Source organism: Petaurus breviceps, unplaced genomic scaffold (assembly GCF_028583685.1).
Source record: "Petaurus breviceps papuanus isolate PSGF00001 unplaced genomic scaffold, PetGlider_PUasm1.0 138, whole genome shotgun sequence".
Taxonomy (NCBI): Eukaryota; Metazoa; Chordata; class Mammalia; order Diprotodontia; family Petauridae; genus Petaurus; species Petaurus breviceps.
In genome coordinates, this window is record NW_027185694.1 from 13,578,252 (window position 1) to 13,592,239 (window position 13,988).

A 13,988-nucleotide genomic window follows, 5' to 3' on the forward strand; every position below is an offset into this window, starting at 1 on the left:
ATATAGGTTGGTCCTCAATGATTATCAAAAAGATTGAGAACCACTGAGAGGCAGAGATAAGGAAAAAAGAAACCACATAATGTTCTATGGCAAGTGGTATAGAAAGAGTAGTCAAAGGTTTGAATGATTTAAAGTAGGTAGCCCTAGGAAAATGGCACACAGAAATGACCAACTTTTTTTTTTTATCCAAGATTTATTATCCTAGAACAGATAAAACTTCTCAGTGACTGAAAATCATTATTCCACCAGGCCATACCAACAGTTGCCTTCTGTCATAATCAGTGATGTCATTGTCATGAAGATTCTGAAGTCACCATTTTGATTTTGGCCTCTTCCTCTGTATTACGCCAATTGAGCCTAAGGAAAAAGTCATCCATGAGAGGAGGGGAAAAAATATGGCATTCACAAGGACATGGGCTCCACAGGTAGCAACTATTGGGGAAGGTCCAGCAAAGAGAGCTCTGCTTGTAAAAGCAACTGTACAATTTTCAAAGGAACCTGAGTCTTTCCAGGTTGCCTCCTTGACAGAAGGTCCCGCAAAAAAGGCACTGCTTATCAATAATAAGAAGAAACCTGAAGAAAATGCCCTTTCTACATTAGTTAAGGAGAAGCCAAAGAGAGTGAAGAAAACCAGAGCAGTGGTTGTGGACATCGGCACGGGCTACTGTAAGTGTGGCTATGCTGGAGAGTCAAGGCCTAGCCATGTGATTTCATCTACGGTAGGGAAACCTTATATGGAGACCGCTAAAACTGGAGACAACCGCAAAGAAACATTTATTGGACATGAGCTCCTGCACCCCGATATCCACCTTAAGTTAGTTAATCCCCTGAGACATGGTATCATTGTGGATTGGGATACAGTGCAGGATATCTGGGAATATCTTTTTCTGCACAAGATGAGGATCCCTACAGAGGAACATGCGGTTTTGGTGTCAGACCCTCCCCTGGGTCCCTATACCAACAGAGAGAAGTATGCAGAGATGTTGTTTGAAACCTTCAACACTCCAGCAATGCACATAGCCTATCAATCTCGACTGTCCATGTACTCTTATGGAAAGACATCAGGTTTGGTAGTAGAAGTTGGCCATGGTGTTTCCTATGTGGTCCCAATCTTTGAGGGATATCCTTTGCCAAGCATCACAGGTAGGTTAGACTATGCCGGTTCTGATCTTACTGCCTATCTAATGACACTGATGAATCAATCTGGGAAACATTTTGCAGAAGATCAAATAAACATTGTAGAAGACATTAAGAAAAAACACTGCTTTATGGCTCTCAATCCTGTCCAGGAGAGTTCCTCCATCAAAGATGATGTGATTAACTACCGGCTTCCAGATGGAGAACAGGTTACTATTGGCCAAGAACGTTACCTGTGTTCTGAGATGTTCTTCAAGCCTTCCCTTATCAAATCCATGCAACTTGGCCTTCATACCCAGACTATGACCTGCCTCAACAAGTGTGACATTGCCCTCAAAAGGGACCTCATGAACAACATTTTGTTGTGTGGGGGCAGTACCATGCTGAATGGCTTTCCTGACCGTTTTCAGAAGGAGCTGTCTAAGATATGCCCAAACGACACACCTACAGTGAATGTGTTACCTGAAAGGGATACTTCAGTGTGGACTGGAGGGTCAATCTTGGCTTCACTCCAAGGATTTCAATCACTCTGGGTCCAGAGGTCAGAATACCAGGAACATGGACCTTTCTTCTTATACAGGAGATGTTTCTGAAGCCAAAGCATGTCTGCTGGAACATGTACTCATGACTCAACTCTGCTGCCTCTCAGGACAGTGGCCCAAGATATATCTAAAATATCGTAACTCATGTTCTATTGAATAATTACCATGTTCCAATTCACAGTGTAAATGATCTTCTGTTGCTTGATTTCACAGGAATGGCAGACATTGCGAATGTTATCTGAGTTACGTATTTGCCAAAATGAAAGGGTAGGGGGAGGAGGGAAGTTTAAAGTCATATACTATATTGTTTAACCTAAAAGACTTATTTTTCCTTTAGAGGAAAGAAGCTAGTTTATTTACTTATGTGCAATACTTAGCACAATTTTATAGTTAAAATTGGGGGAAGTAGGAGGGTCTATTAGTAGTAATGCTGACTAAAGTTTACCAGAGGAGATAAAAAATGCTTATTTTTCTCCTCAAAATTGGAGTAAGTTTATCCAAGAAAAGAAATGTTCAAGATAATAAGAAAAGGCCAATCATCTGTGTATATACTCTGTTGAAGTGGGCAGGCAAGGCTCAGCAAGGTACAGACATAAATAAAGAAATCAGCAATTAAGTAGAAGCAACTTGGATCACAAGTTCACAAACCTCTGCTAGGTCATTCACAGAGAAATGCAAATTTACATTAAAATTTTCCACCCAGAGACGTATATTTCAAAGAAATATGAAATTATTTTTAGAATTTGGCCTGTCAGGGGTGGCTAGGTGGTGCAGTGAATAGAGCACTAGCCCTGGAGTCAGGAGGACCTGAGTTCAAATTCGGCCTCAGACACTTAACACTTACTAGTCTTGTGACCTTGGGCAAGTCACTTAACCCCAACTGCCCTCCAAAAAGCAAAAAAAAAAAAAAGAATTTGTCCTGTCAGTAGAGAGTAAACTTACAAAATTATAGGTGTGAATTATTTCATACCTTCCCAAACTGGGGCTAGAGCAGGTTGTATTTGTCAAGCAGGATGATTATAGGAATGGGTCAACCATATAAACAAGTACAAGACCAACCAGCATTTATAGAGCGACTATTGTATACCAAGCACTGTGCTAAGTAGGCTGCATAGTCAATAAATACCCTGATAGGTCACAGACCTAATCATTCCCATTTCCCCAGAGTCAAGAACACAATGTTCTGATGGTGGGAAAAGTCTCTTTGTCAACACTGTCAACCTTAAGCAGGTCACTTAAACTCCCTGGGCCTCAGATTCCTTATTTGTAAAGTCAGTTGGATTACATGGTCTTGAGTTATCTTCTAGTCCTAGATCTATGATGCTTATTCATTAATTTATTCCGTAAATATATACTAAATATGGGGGTGGCCAGGTAGCACAGCGAGTAAGAGCACCGGCTCCAGTGTTGGGATGACCTGGATCAAATCCGGGCTCAGATACTCAGCACCACACCCAGAAATAACTGGTTGTGTAACCTTGAGCAAGTTACTTAACCCCAATTGCTTAAAAAAAAATATATATATATATGTATATATATACTAAATATCTGTGTGTAAGGTACCTTGGGAGAGACAGTGGAAAGAATGCTAGATTTGGAATCAGGCTTCTGTCTGTGAAGCCTTGGACAAGTCACTCAATGTCTCCAAGTCTCAATTCCCTCTTCCAGAAATTGAGAGGACCAGAGTAGATACCTTCTAAAATCCCTTTAGTTCTGAATCTGTGATCTTTGATTTTGTGTATGATGTGTAATCCCTGCCACCTGATTCAAGAAGCTACTAACCCTGGGCAAGTTACATCCTCTCTAGGCTTCCTTTTTTGTTATCTACACTTAGACTGCTGTATCTCTAAGATGTCCTTCAGATTCAAAATTCTGTGACACTGAAGTGAATTCCTGCTATGGATGTGCTAAGGTACAGGCTAAGTGCTATGGCAGCATGGGCTTTGCATTTGTGGTGCTTTGAATCCATTTAAGGAGATGATATGCAATTGTACCAGTGCTGAAGTAGAAGGCCCAAAACAGCAGTATTTTCTCCTGCCATGCATTTGTCACCCAAGTCAGGAAGTGTTTTTAGGAGTTCCCGAGTAGTGAAACATTTTGTGGGAATAAACATTACCTAGGCTTTGGGTTACTCTAGAACCAAGTAATCAATTATGTGCATTTGAGCGTTGGTCTAGAATCCTTATTTGGTTGTAACCTCTCTTCCCTCCCCATCTCCACCCTTCACTAAATAAAAGGACAAATTCATGATTTAACAGAAATCTAGAGCTATGTGGAATAAATTTCTGGCTCTGCCTCTCACATATCTGAGATTCAGGGTATTCCTGGGGTAAATGAATCATATGGAGCTCAGGGTCAACTAGGGTGGTGGTTGCCAAGGTGGGGCCACTACAATTGATGGGGAAGATGGTTCATGACAAACCAATTGGAGAAAATGAGGAGCATTTCACTCTTCCCATGACAGTCAGCTGAATGCTTGTCTCCAACACAACCCCACTATTATCTTCACTCATTATCACCTACCACTCCCCTATTCTCACCTTAAGAGTGCGAAGCATCAATTCCTCAGGTGTTTACAACTAGATACTGACCAGACACCCACATCTACTGTATAGGTGTTATCGGGAGAATTCTTTCTCATTTCCTGCTCCCAAAGCATCTCATGGTTGCGGCAGGTACCCCGAGGTTGCTGGTGGCCTGAGCAGTGAACAATGGACACACAGGAGGGGGCGTGGATGAGTTACCATCTGCATTGCTAATCTCATCTTTCCCCTTCTGTTAGGAGCACTACTACACGTAATCACCCAGGTTTATTACCTTGGTACTACCCTCAGTTCCTCACTCCACATATCCAATCAATCGCCACATCTTGTTTTACTTCTATTCCCTTTTCTCTGCTCATACTGCTATTATTCTAGTTCAAACCCTCAATACCTCTCACCTATAGTGCTGCAGTAATGTCCTAGTTACTCTCCTTGTCCTCTTTCCCCATTCTAAGCCATTCTCCACCCAGATGCCAAAAGGACTCCGGACAAGTCTGCTGTCCCCCTCAGTAAACTCTAACCTTCTTGTTGGCTCCAGGATCAAATTTAAACGCCTTTGTTTGGCATTTTAAATGCCTTCACAACCTGGCTCCAACTTACCTTTATAGGTTATTTATACATCACTCCCTTCTGCACTCTGCTTTTCCTTACAACACTACATCTTCCTTCTCTGTGCCTTGGGCTGTCCCTCATGGCTAGGTTCTCCCTCCACACTCTTGCCTCATAAAATCCTGTTTTCTTCAAAGTTCTCAAATGTTACCTTTTACATGAAGCCTTTCCTGATCCTCCCAGATCCTGGTGCTACCCTTGCAAAATCACCTTGTATGTATTTTGTAAATATCTTATATATGCTCATTTACGTAACATGTTTTCTCCTCAAACAGGCTATGAGCTTCTGGAGGAAAGTAAACATTTCATTCTTGTCTTTGTATCCTGGTATTGTGACTTGTTCAATGGACCAATATTGCCTCGAACATTACCTATGGACCCCTTCTTGGTTTGTGCAATCCCTTTAGATAATGATCCTAAATTAAGGAGATGTTACCTTGTATAATTTTTTCCTGTTTTCATTGATCTCTCACAAGGTAAATTAATTCAACAAATATTTATTAAACATCCACATGTGCAATGTACTAAGCTCTAGAAATGCAAAAATAAGCAAGCCATATTCCTCAAGCTCTCCAAGAATTTACAATCTAGTAGCAGTGATGAAATGTATGCAGATACAAATAACGAAAGCCAGAATATGATAAATGCTTAAGAGGAATGCAAAATGTTGAGATGAGGGATAACTTGTTTGAAATTAGGATTAGGGAAGGCTTCATGGAAAAGGTAGCATTTTACTGAAGGACAATATATCCAAGACAGGATGAAAAGTGTGTGTGTGTTAACAGAGGAGCAGGTTTAGGGAAGTATGAGCAAAGGCACATTAGATAGTACATGATCCATTTAGAAGAGAGAGGGATCCCATTTGGCTGAAATAGAGAGCACAAGATGAGAAATGGTATTAGAGAAAGTGAGAAAGATAGTTTGAAGCCAGATTATGGAAGGACTTGAACACTTTACTTTGTAGGTATTAGGGAGTCACCGCTGCACTTCAAATTAGCTTTATACGTAGGCTGGTTAGTTTATAAAAACTCATCATGCCTCAAGCAAATCTCTTCCCATTTGCTTATATTCACTCAACCCATCAAGAAGTATTTAAGTGTCTACTATGTGGCAGGCTAAAAATAGAAAAATGCCCTCAAGGAGCTTGTATCATAAACAGAAGGTAATTTTTTTGGGGGGGAAAGGGGTAGGGCAGGGTGAAGGGACTGTGAGGGTGGTGACAGTGGTACTAGAGAAGCAGGGAAAGGCTTCATGCAGGTAAGGCAATTCATTTAGGTGCTATGTTAGTATATCTTTTAGAAAAGGTTCGTTATAAATTGATCATATATGTTGTGTGTATATATACTTATATTTTTTTATTCAACTTAAACATTTTTATTGACATCATTTATTGTTACATCACTTTAATTTCTCAATATATCTCTCACCCCACAGTACATGCAGTGTTCCACACCTATGGATCTCCTCTCCAAAGAGAGGAGGGTGCATTTTCATTTCTTTTTCCAAGTCCAAGTTTGCTCATTATAATAACAGATTCTTTTTTATTCTCTGCATTTTTCACTGTTGGAATCACTGTGCATATACATTTTTTCCTGGTTTAGTTTACTCCGCCTTCCCCCCCAGGAGTCTCTGTATTTTTCACAGCACAAGAATATTCCATTGTATCATGAACCACAATTTGTTGAGCTGTTCTTCAAATAATGTAGTCTCAGCATTCTAAAGAGATCTGGTATTGTTACTAATGCTCTGGGCAGTCAAAGAACTCCTTTGGGATTCTAGGAAAATGTAAATTCCTGAAGAGGAGGAGCTATTTTTAATTTTTGGATACATTTTTCCAAAGCCTTAAACACAGCATATGTTTAATAAATGCTTACTGAATGACAAATTATCAGAGCCCATTCTCTAATCTTCTTCAACACTTAAGTAGTGTGATCCTACTTGTTACAAGGCTTGCAGGAAGAAAAATTCTACAAATATTTTATTCCTATTCCAAGCTCAAGCTAAAACTTTGCTTTTTATAATTTGCTTAAAGCATTATCAAGTATGACAAATTTGACTAGAGATTTATTAGAAAGTTACCAAAGACACGCAGGTGTGTAAAAATTTTCATATCAGTATTCTATATTTATTCAGATTAGAAATAGAATTTCCTGGTGGTTTATATTCTGTAATCAGTAAGATCTGCATATGGTTTGTTTTGTGGTTTTATTTCATATAAAGGCCAGCTCATGGAAGGTTCTGGACAAGACATAACAGCCATGAAGTGGTAATCAGAATGAACTAGACCTCTATGCTCTAATCCGTATCCCCCACCCCATCTGCCTTTTAATGCCAACTTCTATCCTCAAAACAGGGAAGAAAATCATCCTTAGAAATCTGCTATTTGTAAAAAAAAAAAAAAAATGGAATGGAAATCAGAACATCAATAATCGAAACAAAGTAGTGTTTGAGAGTCTGCCTGAGACATATTAATAAAAGGAAACAGTTTCTGGAGAACCAGGAGTTGTTATTACATTATATATACTATGTAGGCACTCTGCTGAATTCTGTTGTGAGTGTAACAGTGTTTTATGGGCATTTCAATCTGAGTCAATCTTCTAACACTGCTATCTCATTAGCAGTTTAAGTATCAAGGCATATAAACTCAACATCTGGAAGCTCATACTTTGTTAAAGTATAATTTGTAATTTTTATGAAAGTTAACAATTGCCAACTAAATGAAAGCTGATAAATAGGAGAGTTTAAAAATTCAATGGAACCATAAAATTTTTTATCACACTTTAGTTACCTTGGAAAAAGACATATAAATCATCAATTTTCACAAATTTTCACAAAAAAAGTAGGTGGTACAACTACTAAGAGCTTATTTTTCATATATATATTGCCTTTTACCAAGAACTTCAAGCATGCTATGGGCATGAAGTCATTTACCCTCACAATACTTTTGTGAGGTAGGAAGCAGGAAGCATTCTCATTTTAAAGATGGGGAAATGAGGTACAAAGACTAAGTGATCTGCTACTGTGTTAAAAGTGTAGTGAAAAGAGAAGGCAGTCCTGACTCCTGTACTAAACAGTACTGACTAACTTTTAAGAACACCATGAATAAGGCTCTTGTAACTTGATATCATATACAGACTTAAGTCTCTGTTTCAAAAACTGAGCATAGGATAAGACGAGATAAGTACTCTGGAAAAATATTTTTAAGGTGTTGGCCAAGGTCTGACCCAAAAAGTAATAGTAATTTTAGAGGATATTCCTCTTATATTCTCCAAAGTTCAGATAGTAGGACCTCAAGGTAAGGATGGGAAAACACTGAGAGGAGTTTAAAATATTACTAATCACCCTCAGAGCACCTCCAAATGGCATGTGAATTACTCTAGAAGGCTCAGTTTCCACTGGATAGTTTTATTGATCTTCGGAGGTATGAAAAGTTCTGCACCTGAAAAAAAGGAGGGAAAAAACAGAAAAATTTGAATGATATAGAGAAAGGTAACATCTATCTTTAGTGAGAAAAGCTAAAATTATATGCTAAAATGAAATGAACCTGTGGATTCTAAGACCCTTGAACTCCCATATTTCAACATTTGGTTGATTTATTAACAGGAGCCAAGGAAACAAACAATTCTGATCCTACTTTCTGTCTATTATCAGAAATGGTTATGCTCAATGTTCTTGGGAACTACACATCACTGCCCTTACATACATATATATAATGGAAAGACAATACTCATTTAAGTTGTTCGACACTAAGAAATACAACCTGGTAGTGAGTTTGGGATTTTGTCCTCTTCCCCGTGACCTGCTATGGTCATTTTCCCAATTTCCCTATGTCACTGTGTCCAGCTTCAGGAGGTAACAACAGGATCCCAGAGTAACTGACACTGTCTAAATCTGATTCCATGTAAAATCTTGATTTAACAAGGTTTTCAGCTGATAGTTTACATTTCTAAAGCTCTATAAAACTTAATACAATCAAATTCTAATATAACCAAGGAATTTGGATACTCTTAATGATCCTCAAATTTGCTACAATGGAATTTGATTTGAATGAGAAACATATTCTTATCAATATAAAACCAAGAACTTACAAAAACAGTGACCAGAAAATTGAAATAAGATTTTTTTTTCTTCAGCTTACTAACATATCCATATTCCTTTGGAAAACTAACCCTGGAAAACAGGAGCTGAAGCCTTTTGCTGTCGATAAGAAGCCATGATGCTATTTGCAGTTGAATTGGGACCCATAACCTAAGCAGAAAACAGAAATGTTACTGGCAGCACATTCAAGTAGAATATTTTTTGTCGTGGGTGCAAACTGTCTATAGTATTCAAAGGATCCACCGGATGAATGAAGACACGGCTACACCAACACATCCTGCCAGCATAGCCACACAATTCGCAGAGGAATAAGAATGTGTGAACTCTTACAAATGTCTTTGTTTAGACCTTTCAATTCTTCCTTACTAAAGGAAAAAGCTTTGATTTTGGGGATCTGAATCCTATGTATGTAAACATGCATGCAAAAAAACTATTTTCTGAGAATTCACTAAGTGATGCTACATTAGAGCTCATAACAAACATAAGTTTTGTGTCATTTTCATGGCCTAGTGAGGCAGCATAGCAAAGGGAATAAAGTGCTGATCTCAGAGTAAGGAAGAGCCATGTTCAAGGCCCACCTTGGGCACAAACTTTGTGACCGGGGCAAATAGCTTGGCCTCTGAGAGCCCCACGCAATTCCCAAAGACCAAAAGTTGCAGAACAGTTGCTTGACCTACTCGACCAAAGACATCATGGGTCTGCACCATCCCTACCTCACCTCTACCATGCAATGAAGAATATGGTAGATATATGAGAAAGCTTATTTCACAACCTCCTACTGCAGCATGAAGAAAGGAAAATCAAGCAAATATATACCAAAAGACTAATAATAATGTAAGTAAAACAACCACAAAGGCTATCTAAAGTCAAGAGGCCGTCTTCAGACCTCAGCTGGAATACTGGGCCCAATTCTGGGCATCACAACTGAGGCACACTGATAAGCAGAATACTGTTCATAGGCTAACAACCAGGATAATGAATAATCATCTTGAGTCTACAGAGGTCCCCAAAGTCTCAGCACAATTTTCAGTTTAGCTTTAAGGTAAACTTAGCTTAAAACTGCACTAAGATTTTTGGGACTCCCTGTGCATCATGTTGAAGGAAGTAGAAAACTTTAGCCTGAAAAAGAAAAGACTCAAGGATCATGTGATAATTGTGTTAAAAAATTTAAAGGGCTGTCATGTGGAAGAAGCATCAAACTTACTCTGCTGGGCTCCAAAAAGCAACGGGTGGGAGTTGCAAAGAGACCAATTCTGCCTTAAAGTCAGGGAAAACTTTGCAATATTAGAACTGCCCAAAAAGTGGAATGGGCTACCTCTGAAGCTGATAAATTCCTTACTTGGAGGTCTTCAAGCTAGGGCTGGATGACCACATGTCAGGTATGTTTATAGTGGGAGATTCCTTTTGGGTAAGATTTTAACAAGACACTACCCTCCAACTCTCAAACTCTGTGATTCTGTGAAATGCTATGATCAATCTTGGACTTATATACAATGTTCTTTTTCTTTTTGGAAATATTCAGGATGATGTCTATTAAATTTGTAATAAAATTAAAAGACTCACTGTGTGTTCCAGCAAGTCATTCATTTAATCTTTTTTTCAGGCTTAATTTTCTAATTTGTAAGGTACTATCTCTACCTACCTCAAAGAGTATATACTCCTACCTCAAGGGGTATATATAAACCCATTGAGGTAGGTAGAGTAGGTACGTGAGGATCAAGTGAAGTAAAATATGTCAAAATGATTAGAAAACCAAAAGTTCTTAAGTCTCAGAGATTATAGTATTCATGCACACCATCTGTGTTCATTTTTAAAACCATCTTTTATAGGTGAGGGAATTCATCATTCTGTCCCTTTTCATTGAGTTGCCTTAGCTAAATTTTTTTTGATTTTTATTTTGTTTACCAGTCGGTTTATCAATAAAAAAAATCCAAGGAAATTCATTTTTGGTAACAAAAAAAAAGAACCAATCATAAATCCCCTTATTTGTAAAATGAAAGTTTAAAAGCAAAGCAATGCAATATATGAATGAAGTAATCTCTGAGAATCAAGTTAGAGAAAACTTACAGGAATAGTTGGATTCTGCTGGCGGGAGGAGGTCCAAATTTCTGGGAGTGAATTTTCCATCAGCTGCAAAGTATCCTCAAACATTTTCTGTAACTCTCTTGCTTGTTTATCATACTCAAAGAGAAAGAGTGCTTTTAAAAGCTGGTAAACCTCATCTAGGGAGAATAAATTTGAGACGTCATCAGGACCTAAAAATAAGTAACTGCATCCTCAATCCCCTCAACATTATTGAAGGGGTCACATAGGCTATTTTTCCCAAAAGGAATACAGACAATATCATGCACTACAGCTGTAATCCTTACATATTTCTCTCCTCCAAACATCAAACCACAGTTTTCAGTGGTTCTACTTCATGGGAAACAGCCATACTGTGGCTTAAGCTACCCTTCCACTGATTTCCTTTAATTCAATGGTGGTGTTAAGAATTCCAGTTTGATTGCTCCCTGTGGAAATCTAGGGGGAAGTCTTCAATGCTCTGGAGTGTTCATTTCCTATGCACTATATTAACTATAGTTAACAAATATGTTAACTTCAAAGGCAGGGCCATTTCATAAGGAGATCAGAAATGGCTCCTTCTTTGTTCAAAGACTCCTACTTCTTATGGCTAGGACATTGTGCCCATTACTAGCTTCCTGTCAGCCAGTAAGTCTGTCCAGAAAATGAAGTGCTTTCCCCCCAAGGAGCAGTTTCCACATGAACATATGTGGCACATGAGCATCGAGAACACACCTTTCAGTTTTTCAATGTTGTTCACCACTTCACCCAGGGCTTCCAAAAGCGCCAGGTCTTCAAGTGGACTGCCCTCTTTCAGGCTGTGCTTTTTTCTCTCTGCTTTTCGACGATTCTTGGAGGATCTCCTATTAGATTTGAAAATTAGTTTCAAAAAGGAGGATTTCTTATGGGAGAATCAGCGAACCTAAGTAGAATGGGATGGTAGTGATCGATCCATAAATGACTGAGACCTATTATTAAGGAAGAAACTGCCTAAAGGAGATTTCAATTTGGGGTAGATTTAGAATCGGACAAGACCTTAAAGTCGCCTAGTCCAGATTCTTCCCTGGAATGATGAAATTGAGGCCAAGAAAAGTTTAGTGATTTGCCCAAAGTTACACAAGGAGTATATGGCAGTGCAAATTCAAACTCAGGTCCTGTGCTTCTTGATGCCTCCCTTAAAATCAGAATTCTTTTGTGTTTGGATACACACACGTCAGGAGCTCTGAAACTAGAAATGACGACACTTTGGGGGGAGAAGTGGCTACACAATCATATCATCTGTAACAGATAAAAAGAGGAGGCTAGGCACAATCCAACACAAATCCTAGGCTCAGGGAGATCAGATTCCACAAAAAAGACAGATCTTATCTAGAGGCCTATGATTCTACAAGGGAAGTTAGTTTAAAAGGGATGGGATGCTCTCAAGGAAGAATTTCTGATGAGACAAACAAATATGATTCCAACATTGCCCATAAGGGGGAGATAACTAAAGGACTCGAGTTTCTGAACAGGGGAGAATTTATTGACTAAGCAAACTGAAGCAAGGTCAAGTAACTGTGGATGAATGTAAATGAAGGTCCCATAAAATACGACCAGAATATTTAAATTCATCCAACAGAAGCTTGAAATGAATGCTAAGGATTTTTTATCTGTCCTAGGAGAACAAAGTGGTGATCTTTGGGTGGACAACAATAACAGGAATGATGAAGAAAAGGCAGAACTAACAACTACAATTTTGCTTTTTTCCCTCTATCAAATAAAATTCAAAAGACTAAATATAGGGAAAAAAACTAATGGGAAATTAAGTCCCAAGATAGTAGCTGAGGCAATATGAGGGGACCTGGTTGCATTAATGAGCTCACATTATCATTCAAATTGAGTTTAAATGCTATCTAGTCCTAACATCCTTATTTTACAGATAAGGAAACTGAGGCCTGGAAGCAATGGGTGAATTCCCCAAGACTAGACAGCAAATTAATGGCAGAACCAGGCTTTCTGCTTCTAAAATCAGGGCTCTTTCCACTAGTGCATGCTGCAACTTGTGGCCTGGAAATACCAAACACTTGTATTTTATAGTATAAAGAGCACAGTGCTAGGAACACGGTAAGTTGATTAATAATCAGTATTACACACGCAGATATCCTGGAGTTACTATGAGAGTATCTGCTAGTCATGTCACTCCCACTCATACTGCTAGTTTCAGAGAAGAGGTCTGATTCCTGGCCATTTGGCATGTCATCATCTGTAAAAGAAGAGGGATAAACAAAATTTTCTTCATTCATATTTAAAGACATACAAAAACACTCATTCACTTCTGAGTTTCCCTTACAAATATTTTAATTTAACAGGGTATGGTAAATTTGATAGGGAAAATACATAATGAGAAAATAAGTCAAAGTCATAAAAGTTCACTTTAAGATTAAACAAGTCCATGTAAGATTCACTATAACTAAAGTTATTTTTCTAATATTACCATGAAAAGCAATGTGCATTGACAAAATAAGCTTTCACTCACCCCATGCCTTACTATTACGCAAATTAAACCATGAAGCACTTACCTAGATTCCCTTGTTGCACTTGTTCCTTCAACTCTCGAACCACCAATAAACGCTTTCTATGGCGGCTGAAAATGGCTGTCTGAGAGTCCATAAACACCATGTAGTTTTTTTGGGCTGAGTGATAAAATGAAATGGTTTTTAAAGGCAAAGAGGTAAAGGGTAAAAAAACACAAACCAACCCAGGAAGGAACAAGAGTCTTAAAAGTTTTCTAACCAAGATAGCAAAATTTTCACTAGCCAATATAATACCTATCCTACAATTTAGTGGGAAAAAAAGGAAAGTGAGGGCCCAACCTCCAGTCTGTGAGGCAGTATAATGGTTAATAAAGCACTAAAATCAATACAGGAATTAAAAATAGGGAGATAATTTTATCACCCGACCAAATCTTGGTGAGAAAACTTTTCTTAGAGAAGTCAGTGAAAGAAACAGAAGAATGAGG

General features: G+C 38.4%; 2 protein-coding genes across 2 annotated transcripts in view; one reads left to right on the forward strand and one right to left on the reverse strand.

Annotated features, from left to right (window-relative positions):
- Positions 1-205: 205 nt before the first annotated feature.
- Positions 206-2,255, forward strand: ACTL7A (actin like 7A). Its single transcript, XM_069064579.1, has one exon. The coding sequence runs from the start codon at positions 396-398 to the stop codon at positions 1,728-1,730; it is 1,335 nt and encodes a 444-aa protein (XP_068920680.1). The 5' UTR covers positions 206-395; the 3' UTR covers positions 1,731-2,255.
- A 3,903-nt stretch (positions 2,256-6,158) lies between these two features.
- The window catches only part of ELP1 (elongator acetyltransferase complex subunit 1), a 77,808-nt gene continuing 69,978 nt past the window's right edge, over positions 6,159-13,988 (reverse strand). The window contains exons 32-37 of the mRNA XM_069105943.1: positions 13,549-13,662; positions 13,124-13,232; positions 11,726-11,853; positions 10,997-11,151; positions 9,001-9,079; positions 6,159-8,270 (exon numbers count right to left, since the gene is read on the reverse strand). Of these exons, the coding sequence (XP_068962044.1) occupies positions 8,203-8,270; positions 9,001-9,079; positions 10,997-11,151; positions 11,726-11,853; positions 13,124-13,232; positions 13,549-13,662 (653 nt within the window). The 3' untranslated portion in view covers positions 6,159-8,202. The remainder of the gene's footprint in view (positions 8,271-9,000; positions 9,080-10,996; positions 11,152-11,725; positions 11,854-13,123; positions 13,233-13,548; positions 13,663-13,988) is intronic.

Bases quoted from the DNA above. Each gene is read 5' to 3' on its own strand.
- ACTL7A (XM_069064579.1), top strand. From the start codon at position 396: ATGGCATTCACAAGGACATGGGCTCCACAGGTAGCAACTATTGGGGAA.